General features: G+C 34.5%; 2 protein-coding genes across 2 annotated transcripts; both read left to right on the top strand.

The window, feature by feature from the left end:
* Positions 1 to 621: 621 nt before the first annotated feature.
* Positions 622 to 5516, top strand: LOC133830341 (protein EXECUTER 2, chloroplastic). The gene is made up of 11 exons (XM_062260314.1): positions 622 to 1108; positions 1678 to 1794; positions 1888 to 1953; positions 2176 to 2282; positions 2354 to 2435; positions 3091 to 3789; positions 4040 to 4166; positions 4264 to 4433; positions 4560 to 4634; positions 4829 to 4921; positions 5097 to 5516. The coding sequence occupies exons 1-11, from the start codon at positions 761 to 763 to the stop codon at positions 5196 to 5198; spliced, it is 1986 nt and encodes a 661-aa protein (XP_062116298.1). The 5' UTR covers positions 622 to 760; the 3' UTR covers positions 5199 to 5516.
* Positions 5517 to 8379: 2863 nt separating this feature from the next.
* Positions 8380 to 10587, top strand: LOC133830340 (CASP-like protein 4A3). The gene is made up of 3 exons (XM_062260313.1): positions 8380 to 9177; positions 9617 to 9752; positions 10175 to 10587. Exons 1-3 carry the CDS (start codon positions 8540 to 8542, stop codon positions 10358 to 10360), a joined length of 960 nt encoding a protein of 319 aa, XP_062116297.1. The 5' UTR covers positions 8380 to 8539; the 3' UTR covers positions 10361 to 10587.
* Positions 10588 to 15665: the final 5078 nt, after the last annotated feature.

Here is a 15665-nt window from a genome sequence, read left to right as displayed (position 1 = left end):
AACATCCATATGCGTCGGAGAAGATTATTTCTTTCGAGCTTGGATCTTAAGCTCGAGCCTTTTAAACTTGTGCTCGATCGCCAACAAGAACAAGTCAGGAACCATGCATATTTATACAAGTGTTCAATCATTGCTTGTCATTTTCGAGCTTATGTTTTACGAGCCTACATTTCGAGACTCATTTATTTATCCTCAAAATTTGGGTGTAACACAATCTTATAGTGTTAAAAGTTCAGTGGAAAAAATACTATTTATTCTAAAATAAAACAAAAATTATTTATTTTAAAATTGTTTTATTAAGATAATTATGTAATTAAAGAATTATTTAAATGGTATATGAATTTCTTTTAAAAATTAACTTATTTATTAAAATGTGGGTGAGAAGACCACTTAAAAAATAGAAGTCATTTCAATTATCACTAGACTTGTTCTTAATTGAGCTTGATTATTAGTGCTCAACATTATAATTAGCATAAGATTTTCATGTAAATCAATTGTATAACACCTAAATGCTCTAATAATTATAAGAGAGGGAGAGAGTTGGGCTTGTTTGGGTATAGTGTTTATGGACTAATTGTAGTATATATCTACAACTATATATGTAGAAGTATATATGTAGAGTTGTGAGTTGTACTTGGGCGATTTTATCCACCCAACATCGCCATCACCATTATCATCTTCATCGGGTTTCCACAGGACTCCACATAAGTTGGTGCGACTCTGAAGCACAGAGGTCCGAGACCAAGAGAGAGATTTAGATATGGCGGTGGCCAATTCTTGGGGAGTGGGTCAAGCTATGTCGGTTTCCCCATTCAGACCCTTCTGTTGTTCTTCAGATTTCTCGCCCAAGAAGTCTATCTATAATCGACTCAGTTTCGTTCTGGGTTGGGGTTGTTCTCTTCCAACCAAGCCCCAAATCTCTTCCTCTTCCTCTTCTTCTTCTTCTTCTTCTTCTTCTTCTAAGAATCGCCGGAGCTCCAGCCTTTACTGCCGTTGCACTAACAGTTCTAGTGACTGTAATGGGTCTTCTTTGGAATGGGACTGGAATAGGTGGAGTCGCCATTTTTCTGAGACTGAACAAGCAGAGAGCTTTGCCTCCGTTCTCAAGGTACCTTCCAATCATTTGGCCTCTTCCTTCACTTTTTCATTACGAAATATGTTCCTTAAGTTAGAAACAATATCTGGGTCTTTCTTGTATTGCTGTCTTGAAGTCCATTCATTTGAGATAAGGGTCGAATTGTAGAGCAAGAATTGGGGTTTGTCCACAATATCTATTTAGGGATACATATATCTGGGTTTAGTTGCTAAACTTTCATTTGTTACAGTGAATTATTGTTGATTGGTAAGGAATCAAATTAAGTTATCTTGTATAACCAAGAAAATATGCAAGTATGATGAATCGTAATAGAAAGTTGGGCGAACGAGGTTAAGGTTTCTTAGCTTAATTTACTATGATTATAGCTGGTTAAGTATAATTTGTTAAGAAAGGTCAGGCCAAGTATAGACAATACGAGCTTCTGAAGTTCATGCTCGTCCATATACGGCACATTTTCTAATGAATTTGGTTAGGTGTAAAAATTAATCAGAATTTGTGTTCCAAAATGTGTTATCAAAACACAAGAATGACCTTTCACAGTACGTTGTGTGTTTTCTTTAACTAGATGATATACTTTGCAGTTCCAACTTGAGGAGGCAATTGAGAAAGAAGACTTCCAAGAAGCTGCAAAGTTGAAAATGGCCATTGAAGAAGCTACGTCCAAGGACAGTGTTGCTGAAATCATGAATCAGTTGCAGGTTGGATTGGATAGGCATTTACATCAGTAGATTTTTTTGGTCTCTGCCCACTTAACAAAATTTTCACTTATGAGGTCTGTTATGTTTCTACAGATTGCAATAGATGAAGAGCGATATCACGATGCTTCAAAATTGTGTAAACACACAGGAAGTGGACTGGTAATCACCTTACCTGGCCCTGTTGCTGGCTTTAATTTCGTATTTTTTTAAAATTATACTGACTTGATTTGGTTAATGACCCTTTATACCATTTTGATCTCGTTGGCTTGTAAATCAACTTCTTTTCTTTAGTTTCTTCTTATTTTTTATTTATTTATAGGTGATTGGCTAAGAAAAATCCATTTAAAATAGTGTTCACTAACTTTCTCAATCTCTGAACAGGTAGGTTGGTGGGTGGGTTACCCAGAAGACTCGGACGATCCCTTTGGCAGGTTAATACACATTGTCCCTGGAGTGGGCAGATTTGTCGGTAGAAGTTACAGTCCAAGGTTAGAATATTTCTTGCTTATTTTACATCTAAATTTATTGGAACGTGTTGCTGATTGTTGTGTTGTTGCAGACAGTTAGTCACTGCATCTTTGGGAACTCCACTTTTTGAAATTTATGTTGTAAAAAATCACGATGACACATATGTTATGCAGGTATGGACAAATTTCCTCTCAATAACTAATCTTGTGTATCCAGGGAAGATTTAATATAAGAAGATGTCGCACTTAAAAAAAAATGTAGCATGCAATAATCCTTGATTATTTCAAATATATATAAATTCATATAAAGAGTTCTCAATAATTACGTTTTCATGGTGGATACATTTCAAAAAAGTAAAAATAAAATTGAATTGTGATCAATTTCAAATGTTAAGTTATCATAATTCATTTAGTATTTTTGATAAACTACAAATTGATTTGACCTTCAAAGTTTCTAATGATTAAAAGTTAGGTAACCATCAAAATATTGACCTAATCATTAGGTAATAAGTACTAACCTAAATAGTATAGAACATAAACAACTTGTGTGAACACCATGAAGGGGATGGAAATCCACTTAGTAAAGGTCATTGTTGCTGTTCAAACTATTGTTTATCAATGGCAGTCTCAAGCGTTATCATTTAGCTTTTCTACTTTGAATGGTTTTTCAACGTTATCAGCACTTTTTTCTATTTAGATAGGCCTAAGAGTTTGTGAGAAATATGTGGTAGCACATCTTTTTCTTTGAACTTGGTTCTCTTTTACTTTACTTTTTGCTACTCATTCTCTCTCATCATATTGCCCTCTCTGATGTTGTGTCTGTCGATAGATTGTGTACTTGCAACGAGCCAAAGGCAATTCAAAAAACTCCACTATCTCACCAAATAAACCTATAAAAAGCCAATCCACTTCAGAAGTTGAGAATGAACCAGTGGTAGATGTTCAGGAAATTGAGGAGAAGGCAGAAAAAAGTGAGGAGAAAGGCATTAATATTGAGGAAGCAACTGAGGAGGGAATAAAAAGTGTGATCAATTTTCTTAAAGATAAAATTCCAGGACTGAAGGTTAAAGTCATGAATGTCAATGTTAATGAGGAAGTGACTGAGGATGGTGATTCGGTGAAGCAGTTGATGCAAGAGAATAATGAGAAAGCAGATTGCAGTGATATTTCTGAAGATGAAGAAAGTAGTAGTTTGGATGAGATTCAGCCTGATGAGGTCACTCTGGGAGATAGTGATACAACAGAAGATGAAAAGGAATTGGACATGAAGCTTTTCATTGGTGGAATTGTACATAACATTGAAGATACTTCCACTAAAGATGACTATGTGCGTCACCCAGCTGAAATAAAAGATATGGAGAGGGATTCCTTTCTGCTGCATATTCCTGGCAGAAATCTTGATTCTGATACCAAAGAAGATAAAATGTCAAAAGTCAAAGTGGCAGCTCTTGCAGCTCAAGGTGTCTCTGAGCTTATGCCTCCTGATGTTGCCAAGGCATTTTTGAAGTCTGACAAGATTTCTTCAAAGGTTAGTTTGAGCTTTAGTGGCCAGAACTCTGTATGTGAACATCATGTGGGTCTTGTATTGATTCTTCAAATGATATAAACTAGTGAGGTGTTCCAATTTGAATTGTTCATATTGAGTTTTAATTAATTAAACATAGTTGAATCATATGATTTTCTATCATTTTGTTTCTCTCTTCTTTTAGACCCTATAAACTGAGGCAAAATGCTATGCCTTTTCTGAACAATAAAATAAACTATAACATAAATAACAGGTTTCAAGAAATGTTCGTGAAATTGTTAAACTTGCTGTTAGTCAAGCACAGAAAAGGAGTACGTTATCTGAATACACCAAGTTCAGTCGAATTGCCACTTCTGAAGGAGATCTAGACCCATTTGATGGTGAGACATGTTCTTATATTACCGTCCTTCCCACTTCCAATCTTTCTCTTTGCTATTTTTGGCCTGTCTAATGCCAATCCTTTTGGCTGATTCACAGGCCTATATGTTGGTTCATTTGGCCCGTATGGCACTGAGGTAGTACAACTCAGGCGTAAATTTGGCCACTGGAAGGGTTCGGATGTTAAAGGCAATTCTTCAGATGTGGAGTTCTTTGAATATGTTGAGGCAGTGAAACTAACTGGAGATCTGAATGTTCCTGCTGGCCAGGTTTTGTAGCTTTGAAACTCTTGACAGCTTGTGCTGTTTGGTAGTTAATTGTTTTATGTAATTGTATATGTTTACAAACATCACGAGGTATAGCATACTAAACTTTGTGATTATCTGGGTGTACAGGTGACATTCCGTGCTAAAATTGGGAGAGGGAACCGTGTTTCCAACCGAGGGATGTATCCAGAGGAATTAGGAGTGGTAATTATACTTGTGACCAACTACTTATGCACATAAAATAAAACTTTATTCATGTTCTGTATGTAACTTGGTTGGCTTGGTCCTTGGAAATGGAAAACTCCAGATTTAACTGCATTGGACTGTAATGCATAATGCATCAAAACTTCCGTATACTTGCAACTGATTGATGGCTCATATATCATTACTTTATGTAGGTTGCAAGCTATAAAGGTCAAGGAAGAATAGCTGAATTTGGGTTTCGGAATCCACAATGGGTTGATGGAGAACTTCTACAGCTCAATGGCAAGGTAACTAAACTGTACAGGATGTAGGGTAGCATTTCTTTCATTCTACAATCCCTTTTAGTTTCAAACAGGACATGGGAGGAAACAAAATTGTCTTATCTGTCAATTAAAGTTTTCAGTATATTGGGCATGATCTAATAATAATCTCTGCATTTTGTTTTGAACTTGATTGGTTCAGGGTATGGGACCATTTGTGAAAGGTGCAGATTTAGGTTTCCTATATGTTGTTCCTGAGCAAAGTTTTCTTGTGCTGTTTAACCGTTTGAAACTACCACACTGAGCATCACACTCTCTTCAAATATCAAGCTCTTACCCCATCTTCATAGGACAACAAATATCTATATAAAGCGCGCAACACTGAAGAAATCTTATCTGTAAGGTGTTTGCACAAAAAATGCAGTTTTCCCTACTTACTTCTTACTACTTATAGGTGCATGTACGTATTTATTTATTTATTTCGAGCGTTTTCGATATAGTCATCGAATCCATTCTCTTTTTCCTTCACTGGCTAATTTGAGAGATGTATATCATTTTTGCTGACTGAAAATGTATAATCTGACAAGTAATAAACTGGACGAGTAGTTCTTTTTTGTGACAATTGTTGCTTGTTTATTCCTTGTCTTCTTTGGTTCCTTCAATAGAATTTGAACATGCTTCCATTCCATGTCTTTCTACCAACTCTAATCACTTGCGCAAAATCTTGCCCATGAGAATTCAAATGTAGATGTTACTCCTCCAAGTTTTTTTGAGCATTAGACAATAACTTATTCTTGAAGTCAATTCTTATAGTTAAGTTCAAGTGATCAACTCTACTAAGAAAAGTAGATTATGAAAATCTTTGTTATAGCCTAACGTGACTAAAAGGCAAAGTTGATGGTGGCTTCCCAGTATCTTAGACTAAAGGCACTCTAAAACTAACTTATATATATCACCTTTGGAGAGGAAAGAAAGAAGAAGGTATGCCTTTTGATGCTTTTCTTGGTTAGATGGTATATACTATTTGAAAATTGAGAATTATAGAATAGAGTAGGAGTTGGGTGACATTTAATTTTCGTGTCATTTTTTGTGTTGATCCATTTAACAAGTATAAGTATAATAAAAGTGTCATTTTTGTCAAAAACTCATTTAAGCTCTTTATGATCCATCTAACTTGTTTAGGTGAATATTTAATTTTAAAATATATATTTTTTATTTTATACTAAATTAAAAATTTGAAAAAAAAAATCAAAAAACAACTTTTTTTTAATGAAGTTGTTGATGTACACATAAAACTCATTAATTTTGTGTTTGTGTCATATAACACATTTGATTGTGTGTTAAACCTGCCAATATAGTATGTCTTGCTAATTAAATGTGTCATCTATGTGTTTGATTTAATTGTTTCGTGTCATAAAGGTGTTATGTTCGTGTTGAATCTAATGTAGCCTTACTTAGGGGAGTCTTAGGTAATGACACTTGTTGTTTAGGGATTGGTGGAAGCTCCACTATGCAAAAGGATTGGTGCTCAATATTGTTTTGTGCATGTTGTGATGCTTACTGAGACATTTGGAAGAACTGAAGAAGAATGAGTGGAAGGTAAAGAAAATGATAAAGTTGAGTGGAATAATTGCCTTTATAACACAAAAGGATAGCGCACTCTTAAAGAATTCCAAAAGAACGCTACTTTAAGCTACCTCATAAAGTTTCCACTCAAAGCTTTACACTTTGGTTATATGCTTTATGTATATATGTGTGTTTATATTCAAGTCTCAAATTTGTTTATCTTGCTTTTATATTTTTATATATATTATTTTGTTGCCATGCAGATTTGGTCTCTAGGAGTCTTAGTTGCTAAGCCAATATGATATAAAATCTAGGGACCTGAATATTTGAGTAGCCTTAAAAATGGTAAAAGAATAAACACTTGACTGAAGTTGTAGTGGACAATATTTGGACATGATGCTCAATGATAGTGTTTTTTTTTTTTTTATATCATCTGTTTTCTTGATTTGTATTGTTGTGATTTAAATATCTATTATCTACCATATATTCCGAAGTGTGCACCAAGTATTTTATGATACTTAGCTAGAGTAATATTTATGACTTGGCATTTAATACTTATATAAATATTTATTTATAAATAGCTATATAGATTTTAATAGCTAAATCTTTATTTAACTATTATGATTTTGGAAAAACATTTATATTAAATATTGAAATAATCTATCACTTGAAGTATAGATGATGAGGATTGCGACCTCATAACCGTGTGTAAAAGTTGGAATTCTTATTATAATTTTTTTCTTCGTTGTATATTAATATAAATAACGATATCTCTTCTGTATAATAAGTGTGTAGATAATGAAAATTATTGTTTCTTATATTTAATAGAATATTTTTATGTTTAACGGTGATTTGTAAATACTTAAATAAAATAAAATGAATAATTAAAAAAAATAAAAAATTAAATATTTTTGAGATATTTTACCATGATAATTATTTAAAAATAATAAATAATTAAACAAATTAAAATATGATATATTTTAAATATTTTACAATAATAATTATTTAAAAATAATAAATAATTAAACAAATTAAAATATGATATTTTTTAGATATATTTTACAATGATAGTTATTTAAAAAAAATAATAAAATCATATGTTTTATAACTTAAATAAAATTTAATTAAACTTAAGCTCACTTATTAGAATAATATCATATTAAACATATAATATAATCTACTGTCAATTAACAACAAATTACTTTTTAAAAAAAACTATCAAGAAACTTAGATTAAGAATCCACATATAATATTTAATATTACATTAAACATACAATATATAATTTCTTGTTGTCATTCCTAAATTCAAAAACTAGAACAAACACAAACTTAAACAAAAATAAATAAATTATTTAATTAAAATATAATATTTATTTGAAATTTATATAAAATTAATATAAATTTAATAAAAATAATTAATAAATTCTATAAATAAAACTAAACAAACGTACATATTACACATTTTTTATATCTAGTAATTATTAGAAACATCACTCATTTTTTTTACTCAGAAAAAATGAGATGTAAACAAAATTTAGTAATGAATTTTAAAAAATAAAGTAAAATGCTAATAAGTAATTTTTTTAAATATCCATACAAATAGTATGTATTTTAAAAAATACTTATACTATCCAATTTATATATAAAAAGAATATGTATCCCATTACTCAAATATCAGATGCCTCATAATTTGATCAATTTATTCCTTATTGCTATGAAATAGTTAGGTTGGGATTAATTAAAGTTTAATAAACAATAATTTTAAAGTTTGTAAGTAGAAAAAGAATCTCACTGATTTTATAGAGTTAGTAGTCCTATCTTCTCAACCATGATCCAATTGAATTCTGCCACGACACCAATTTGACTAACATCAAGTACATTTTAGTGAGTTGGCAATAAAAGTTATAAAAACAAATCAATGCCACGTCAGTATGCAGTGCAGTAGTCCCCACAAACGAAGCATGAAGTGAAAGAAGGACTCATGTAACTTCCTCTTTTCCTTTTCTTCTCTTTTTCTCGGTTCCCAAACAGCACCCCTTTTTCTTTCCCATTAAAGTTCGAGAAAATCAAATCAAATTAATGGAGTCCCAAACTCAAACCAACCCCAATCACAATCACTCCCAGCAAACCAAACGAGCCATGAAGAAATCGTCATCAAGAAACTCGGACACATCCCAATTAGACTCACCCCACTCCCCTCTCCGATTCCACTCCCCTCTCCGATCGGATGCGGGTGATCCACCCGAAAGTCCTCCCTACGAGTCTCCGGATAACTCGCCGGAAAAGCCACAAGATAACTCCAAAGCCATCGTCCCTGTCGAGAAGGTCAATCACTATCAGGATAATCACCACTCGCTGCGACAGTCTACTACTGCTGATAATCGTCAACAGGTCGCCAGCCACCAACTGAAGAAACAGCAGCCGAATGCAACCGTGCAGCCAACGACGGTGATCAATAGAGCGACGAGGGAAGAGGCTCCTCAGTCGGTTGCCAAGGTTGGACCCGTCGCCGGAGCCAGTGGTGGCGAAAATGGAAGCGGCGGCGGAGGTAGGCGATCGACGGGGAGGAGGTCGACGAAGGAGGATATGTTGAAGAGTGCGGCCTTAGGGTTTCGGGTGAGTGAAGTCATTCTCTGCTTGATTTCCTTCTCGGTTATGGCTGCCGATAAAACTCAGGGCTGGAGCGGCGACTCCTTTGATCGATACAAAGAGTACAGGTACATGTATATATTTATAATTTCCAAATTTAAATTAAATGTTTAATATATTAAATATTTCGAAATTTAAACTTCTGGGTTGTATAAATCCTCTACAGTGGTTTGTGCTTTAGATATGGTCTATGTTTGAAACTTTACTTTTTAAAGTTCTTTTCTTTGGGCTAAAATATTCATTAATGTCATACTTTTATACTTGGTATTTTGACCATGGAAATTTTAGTTTCCATCATCAAGATTTTGATTTTAAAGAAGTTGTTAAAATTATAATAATAATGAGAATAAATAATTGCTGCCCACCTTCTTAAATTGAGAGAACTAGGAGTGATGACTTTTCCCACTGGCTGTTGACTTGCAGGACTTTGCCCTTTTAATTTTTCTCATTTAATAACTAGACCTTGTGAAGCTTAATCCTAATTTGATTTTTCTTTTTCGTCCACAGGTATTGCTTATCGGTGAATGTTATTGCATTTGCATATGCGTTATTTCAAACCTATGATCTATCGTACCATCTTTCAACCGGTAAACACGTGATCCGCCACCACCTTCGTCGTCACTTCGAGTTTTTCATGGATCAGGCAAGTAGTTTACTTCTTAGCTGTGTGATTAACGTATGAGAATTTTTCATTAGAGTTCTTGATCCAGGCTGCATAGTTTTTACTAAGTCAGATTTGGGGGTTTAAGAAGGTTTAATGGGGATCCATTTCACAGTTTAAACCAACTTAAATCTAACCTGTGGCTTTGTAAGAACTCTAGCTTGTAAGTTGGTGCTGGTTTGGCTTGCTGGTTTTTAAAACATTGGCTTAAATTGATCACAATTCTTACTTTAGTGATTGCCTATTTTGGTGACTGGTCTCAGGTATTTTGGGCTTTCCCAACCATGGGATTAGGACACTGATATTTCTGAATATGCTTAGGTTAGGGTAGTGAGTATTGAATCCAAAGTTTGTTATAGACTTTTGGTGGTGTACTGATTCTTCATTATCTTTTCTAATAACAGATATTAGCATATCTTCTCATATCGGCATCATCATCGGCTGCTACTCGTGTGGATGATTGGCAATCAAACTGGGGAAAAGATGAGTTCACTGAGATGGCAAGTGCTTCAGTGGGGATGGCATTTTTAGCTTTTGGTGCCTTTGCCATCAGTTCCATCATCTCCGGTTACAACCTTTGGACCGACTGAGAACTCGGTGTGATATATGTTCTTGTAAGCAGTCGCCTGTAGTTTTTCTCAGTTTATATGTTGGGGGAATAACTCAAAAAGAATGTGGATGAAAATATAAAATCTATATATATATATATTCCTTTTTATTGTTGTACAGAAATAGATCTAATATTAATGTTTCTTCCATTGAAACAGAAGAGAAAATGAAAAATTATATTTGAATTTTTATAAACTATTTTGTGAAATTGTAATTAGCGTCTGCTGTATTTTTACTTTTCATATGTATAAATATATAGGGAAATTATGTTGTAAGGGCTTCAAAAAGAGCCCATCGGTGGCACTTTTTGTATTATCCACCCGTGAATAGTTTTCGGCGTAATTTTTTTGATGACTGTGTATTTTGTAGAGCATCCTGCAAATTTTCAGAAAATTTCAAATAATTTATCGTGTTGAAAACTAGGTTCAAACATATTTTCCACGCGCATAAAAAAAATTAGTTACATGTGCAACACGTGCAACAACTTGTTTTGAACTTAGTTTTCAGCACATAATTTTTTGAAAATTTGTAGGATGTTTTAAATAACTATAAAATATTGCGCAGAAAATTGTTCACGAGTCGTGAATACTCAAGAGCCCTAGTGGTGCTCTTTTTGAAGCCTAGTAGAATCTCCCTTAATATATATATATATATCTTCTATATAAAAATGGTGTAGATAATTTAAATTGGTTTTTTATTTTTTAATGTTAACTTTAACGAAATATTGTAGTTTGTAAATATCATTTAAACTTAAGTAAAATAAAATAAATAATTAAAAAAATTAAAATAGAATATTTTTTTAGATATTTTACAATGATAATTATTTAGAAATAATAAATAATTAAACAAATTAAAATAATATATTTTTGAGATATTTTACAATGATAATTATTTAAAAATAATAAAATCATACGTTTTATAACTTAAATAAAATTGAATTAAACTTAAACTCACTTATTAGAATAATATTATTTAAACATATAATATAATCTACTGTCAATTAGAAACAAATTATTTTTTTTAAAAAAAAAACTAGCAAGAAACTTAAATGTAAAATCTACGTATAATATTTAATATTACATTAAACATATAATATATAATCTCTTGCTGGCACTTCCAAATTCAAAAACTAGAACAAACATAAACTTAAACAAAAATAAATAAATTATTTATTTAATTAAAATATGATATTTATTTAAAATTTATATGACATTAATATAAATTTAATAAAAATAATTAATAAATTCTATAAATAAAACTAAGGAAACATGTATTAGTTTAGTCCTTATCGATAAAGGTATTTCTGTTTTTGATATGTTGTGAAATTATAACTCAATTTTTTTAATATGATGATGTATATTGTAGTTATAGTATGTACCCCACCAGTTTTCAAAAAATTCTAAATACTTTACAATATTGAAAATTAGAGTTCAAAATGGTTAGTTGTATAAAAAAATACGCGTGCAATTGATTGTTTGAATCATGTTTGGACATTGTAAATTATTCAGAATTTCTCCAAAACTACTGGGACGTCTGATATAACTACAAATGTACAACATTATATAAAAAAATTTGGGTTATAATTTCTCTACATGTTGGAAATAGAAACACCACCTCTATCAATGCACCTACTATATAATTTCCTTTTATATTTCTTCTATATAAAAAGTGTGTAGATAACATAAATTTTTTATTTTAACTGTTATTTTTTGGTTAACTTTAACATAATATTCTTATATATAACAAAATATTCTTATATTTAACAGTTGATTGTTAACATGATTTAAACTTAAATAAAATAAAATAAATAAATAATTAAACAAATTAAAATATGATATTTTTGAGATATTTTACAATGATAATTATTTAAAAACAATAAAATCATAACTTAAATAAAATTTAATTAAACTTAAACTTAAACTTAAACTTCATAATAATATCATATTAAACATATAATATAATATAATCTACTATCTCCTAGCAACAGACTTAAATTTAAAATCCATGTATAATATCAATATTATATTAAACATATAATATATAATCTCTTGTTGTCACTTCTAAATTAAAAAACTAGAACGGTTACACCCAGATTTTGAGGATGGGGATCTTGATCTCGAAATCCAGGCTCGTAAGGTGTAAGCTTGAAATAAGCACAGTCATCATGTTATCCACAACTCAGAGACAATTTCGTTGTAAGTGACAACCTCGTGAGTTCGAGCATTGTGTGGCCTCGAAGGTGCTCCAAGCCAACGAGTTAGGCTCGCAACTCACAGTGGCAATGATTCAACACTTGTATAAACTTCTTGATTCATTTCCCCCTCTCAGACAAGATGGTTCGAGCTCGGGATCTGTAAGCTCGAAGGGGATGGATACGTCAATGGTTACTTGTTGGGAGCATAGGTGAACCAAGATGACAAGCACGTAATAGGCAAGCGGTCTTGAAGGCACAATGATCTAGTGTCTAAGCTCGTCAACTGTGTGTGAATGTATTTATTGTTATAAATTCCCTTTGTTTAAGGGATCTGATGTAATTCGTTATTAAATCCCACATTTTATGGGATATTACCGTGTACATAGTAACTAATGCATTTAATGGCATTATTTTATTTGATTTATAGAATATCTTCCCGAAATATGTGGGAAGCAATTCAGAAAACCCCTCTATAAATAGAGTGGGATAATTCATTTGTAAGGAACCAAAATATTGAGATTTGGAGAGAAAACTCTGGGCAATTGCTTCTTGAAAGCTCCAGGGAATTCCAAAAGAGTCAATAATATAGACTCATGGACTAGCCAGATTTTAACTGCTGAACCACGTAAAAGACCCTGTCTACATTCTTTTTATTTACTTCCTTTGGTATATTTTTGTTTAATTGTTATTATTTCTTAAGTTGACGAAAAACGACGTCAACAGTTTGGTGCTTTCATTGAAAGCTATTAAACAAGACGTGAGCCTGTTTAGTTAGAGAGCCTCTCGGATCATCAATGGCCACTACAAGTAACCGCAATATACCTGAGTAGGAAATTTCTCATGATGAAGATTACCCACGACGGTCTGGAAAGCAACCTATGGTGGATCCTGATCCCAAAGAAAGGAGTGACTCATCCAACTCTTGAGGACCGCCTGCCCCTAGGCCCGACGAGGATATGTATTACAATCCGAAAAGGTATGTTCCAATTATGGAACTTGAAAATCGCCAACTGCGCAAACAGTTGGCAGAAGCAACGAAGCACAATGAAGAATTAGCTAGACTGGCTGCTGGCGCCCAGGCCCCTCCTCGAAGGCCTAGGGGACGTCCTCGTAAGAACACGACCGCCAAAAGGGCAAAGCAAGCGCCGCCACCAGCGTCCCAGCCTGTTTGGCCAAGACCACGGAGGAGTAACCGGGCTGAGGGTACCGCCAACCCGACTGTAGAAGCACAAACAGGAACGGGGAACAATTGAGCCCCCTCAGTGGCTCAGACCCCAAATCCTGGTACTGCACAGAACGTCCCGGAGCCTGAACGGGAAAATTCGGGACCATTTAGGCCCAACAATGCGAGACAGCCACCGTCTCCCATAAGACACCCACCATCACCAATAAGGCATTCCTCGCCAGTTTAGGAAGTTCTGCGACCTGCCCATCAAGATAGGAATCGACGGGCTAGGCACGAACAAGGAGAAGTTGCCCGAGATCGCAGGGCTCCTCAACCTACGAGAAGCCAAATGTCACGATCACAAATTGCTGGGACAAGAAGGCCAGTAGGAGAACCATCTTGTAATAACCGAGCAGCAAGCTATGTAAGTGAAAGCTTGGATTACACTAGGTCCGTGAGCATTTACAACACGGAACCAAGGAATGCTGGGAATCGAGGAGATCACCCTGATCCACGGGAACACTTAAACCATAATCAAGGACGTGATAATCCCCCGAACCCAGATCTACGAGATCATCTAAATGGCAGCAAACATCTGATTTACAATTCTGCACCGAGACAGGGAGCTGGAGTTGTTATCAGCGATAACTAGCCCCCTCAGGTCCAGGCTAGGCCTCCCGTAGATCTAGTCTAAGAAAGGATTGAATAGTTGGAGAGAGCATTCATGCTCTTACAGAACGAGTGTATCTGGGAAAGGGATGAAGAGTTCGATAAGGAGCTCGAGCCATTTGCCCCACATATCTTCAACACCCCGTTTCCTCAGGGGTTTAGAATTCCTCATGTCCCGTCATTCGACAGAAATTCAGATCCATATAGCCATCTGAGCACGTTCAACACTATTATGCGAGCTAGCAATGTGGGCTACGAGCTCAGATGTATGTTGTTCCCAACCACACTCACAAGACCAGCAAAAAAATGGTTTGAAAAGTTCAAAAGGCATTCAATCACATCCTAGGATCAATTTTCAAGAGATTTCAAAAAACAATTTAAAGCTATGGTTGGCATTAGGACTGAAGCCTCAGCCCTGACCAATGTCTGACAACAACCAAACGAGTCACTAAAAGGTTACCTCACAAGGTTTAACTTAGAAGTGGCTCAAGCTTGAGATATCAACGATAGTGGCACTTAATGGCAGTTTGAGCTGGTGTAATGCCAGGAAGTCCTCTCTGGGAAGACTTACAAAGGAAACCTATCAGGTTGTTAACCGAGTTCAATTGACGAGCCCAGTGGTTTGTCAATGTAGAAGAGGCGAGTTCAGCATTGAACATGACCTCCCAGCCCATAACTACAATGATAAATGCGAACTCTGCTTTGACCTTGGCAGACCCGTCAACTTCGAAATCCCCCAGGGACAACCCTTCCAAAAGGAAGAAAAATGAAGGGAATAACCCCGAAGCAGATGGGGGAAAGAAGAAGAAAGGGGAAAGATACTTCTCCGTATACAAAGTGTATACTGAGCTTAATGAGTCTCAAGAGAACATATACTTGGCTAATGAAAACCAGGTCCCATTCAGAAGACCTGACCCCATGAGGAACCAAAAAGCAAAAAGAGATTCTAGTAAATACTGTAGATTTCAACGGGATATCAGACATACAACCGATGAGTGTCGACAGTTAAAAGACGAGATCGAAGGATTGATCTCGAGGGGTTATTTCAGACAATACGTAAGAAACCGAAATCCCAACCAGGCTTCCACCAGCCAAAGGGCAGCAGCTGCACCACCTGCCCAGAACAGTAAGTCCCGACCTCGGGAGGATGAGCGACCCCCTTCGATTGATGGAGAAGATGTCATAACCATCTGGGGGGGGGGGGACCCCATATCGCAGGATCGGGCAGGAACGCCCAAAAGAGATTTGTAAATGAGCT

Source organism: Humulus lupulus, chromosome 4, assembly GCF_963169125.1.
Source record: "Humulus lupulus chromosome 4, drHumLupu1.1, whole genome shotgun sequence".
Taxonomy (NCBI): domain Eukaryota; kingdom Viridiplantae; phylum Streptophyta; class Magnoliopsida; order Rosales; family Cannabaceae; genus Humulus; species Humulus lupulus.
This window is presented reverse-complemented; position numbering and strand designations above follow the sequence as displayed.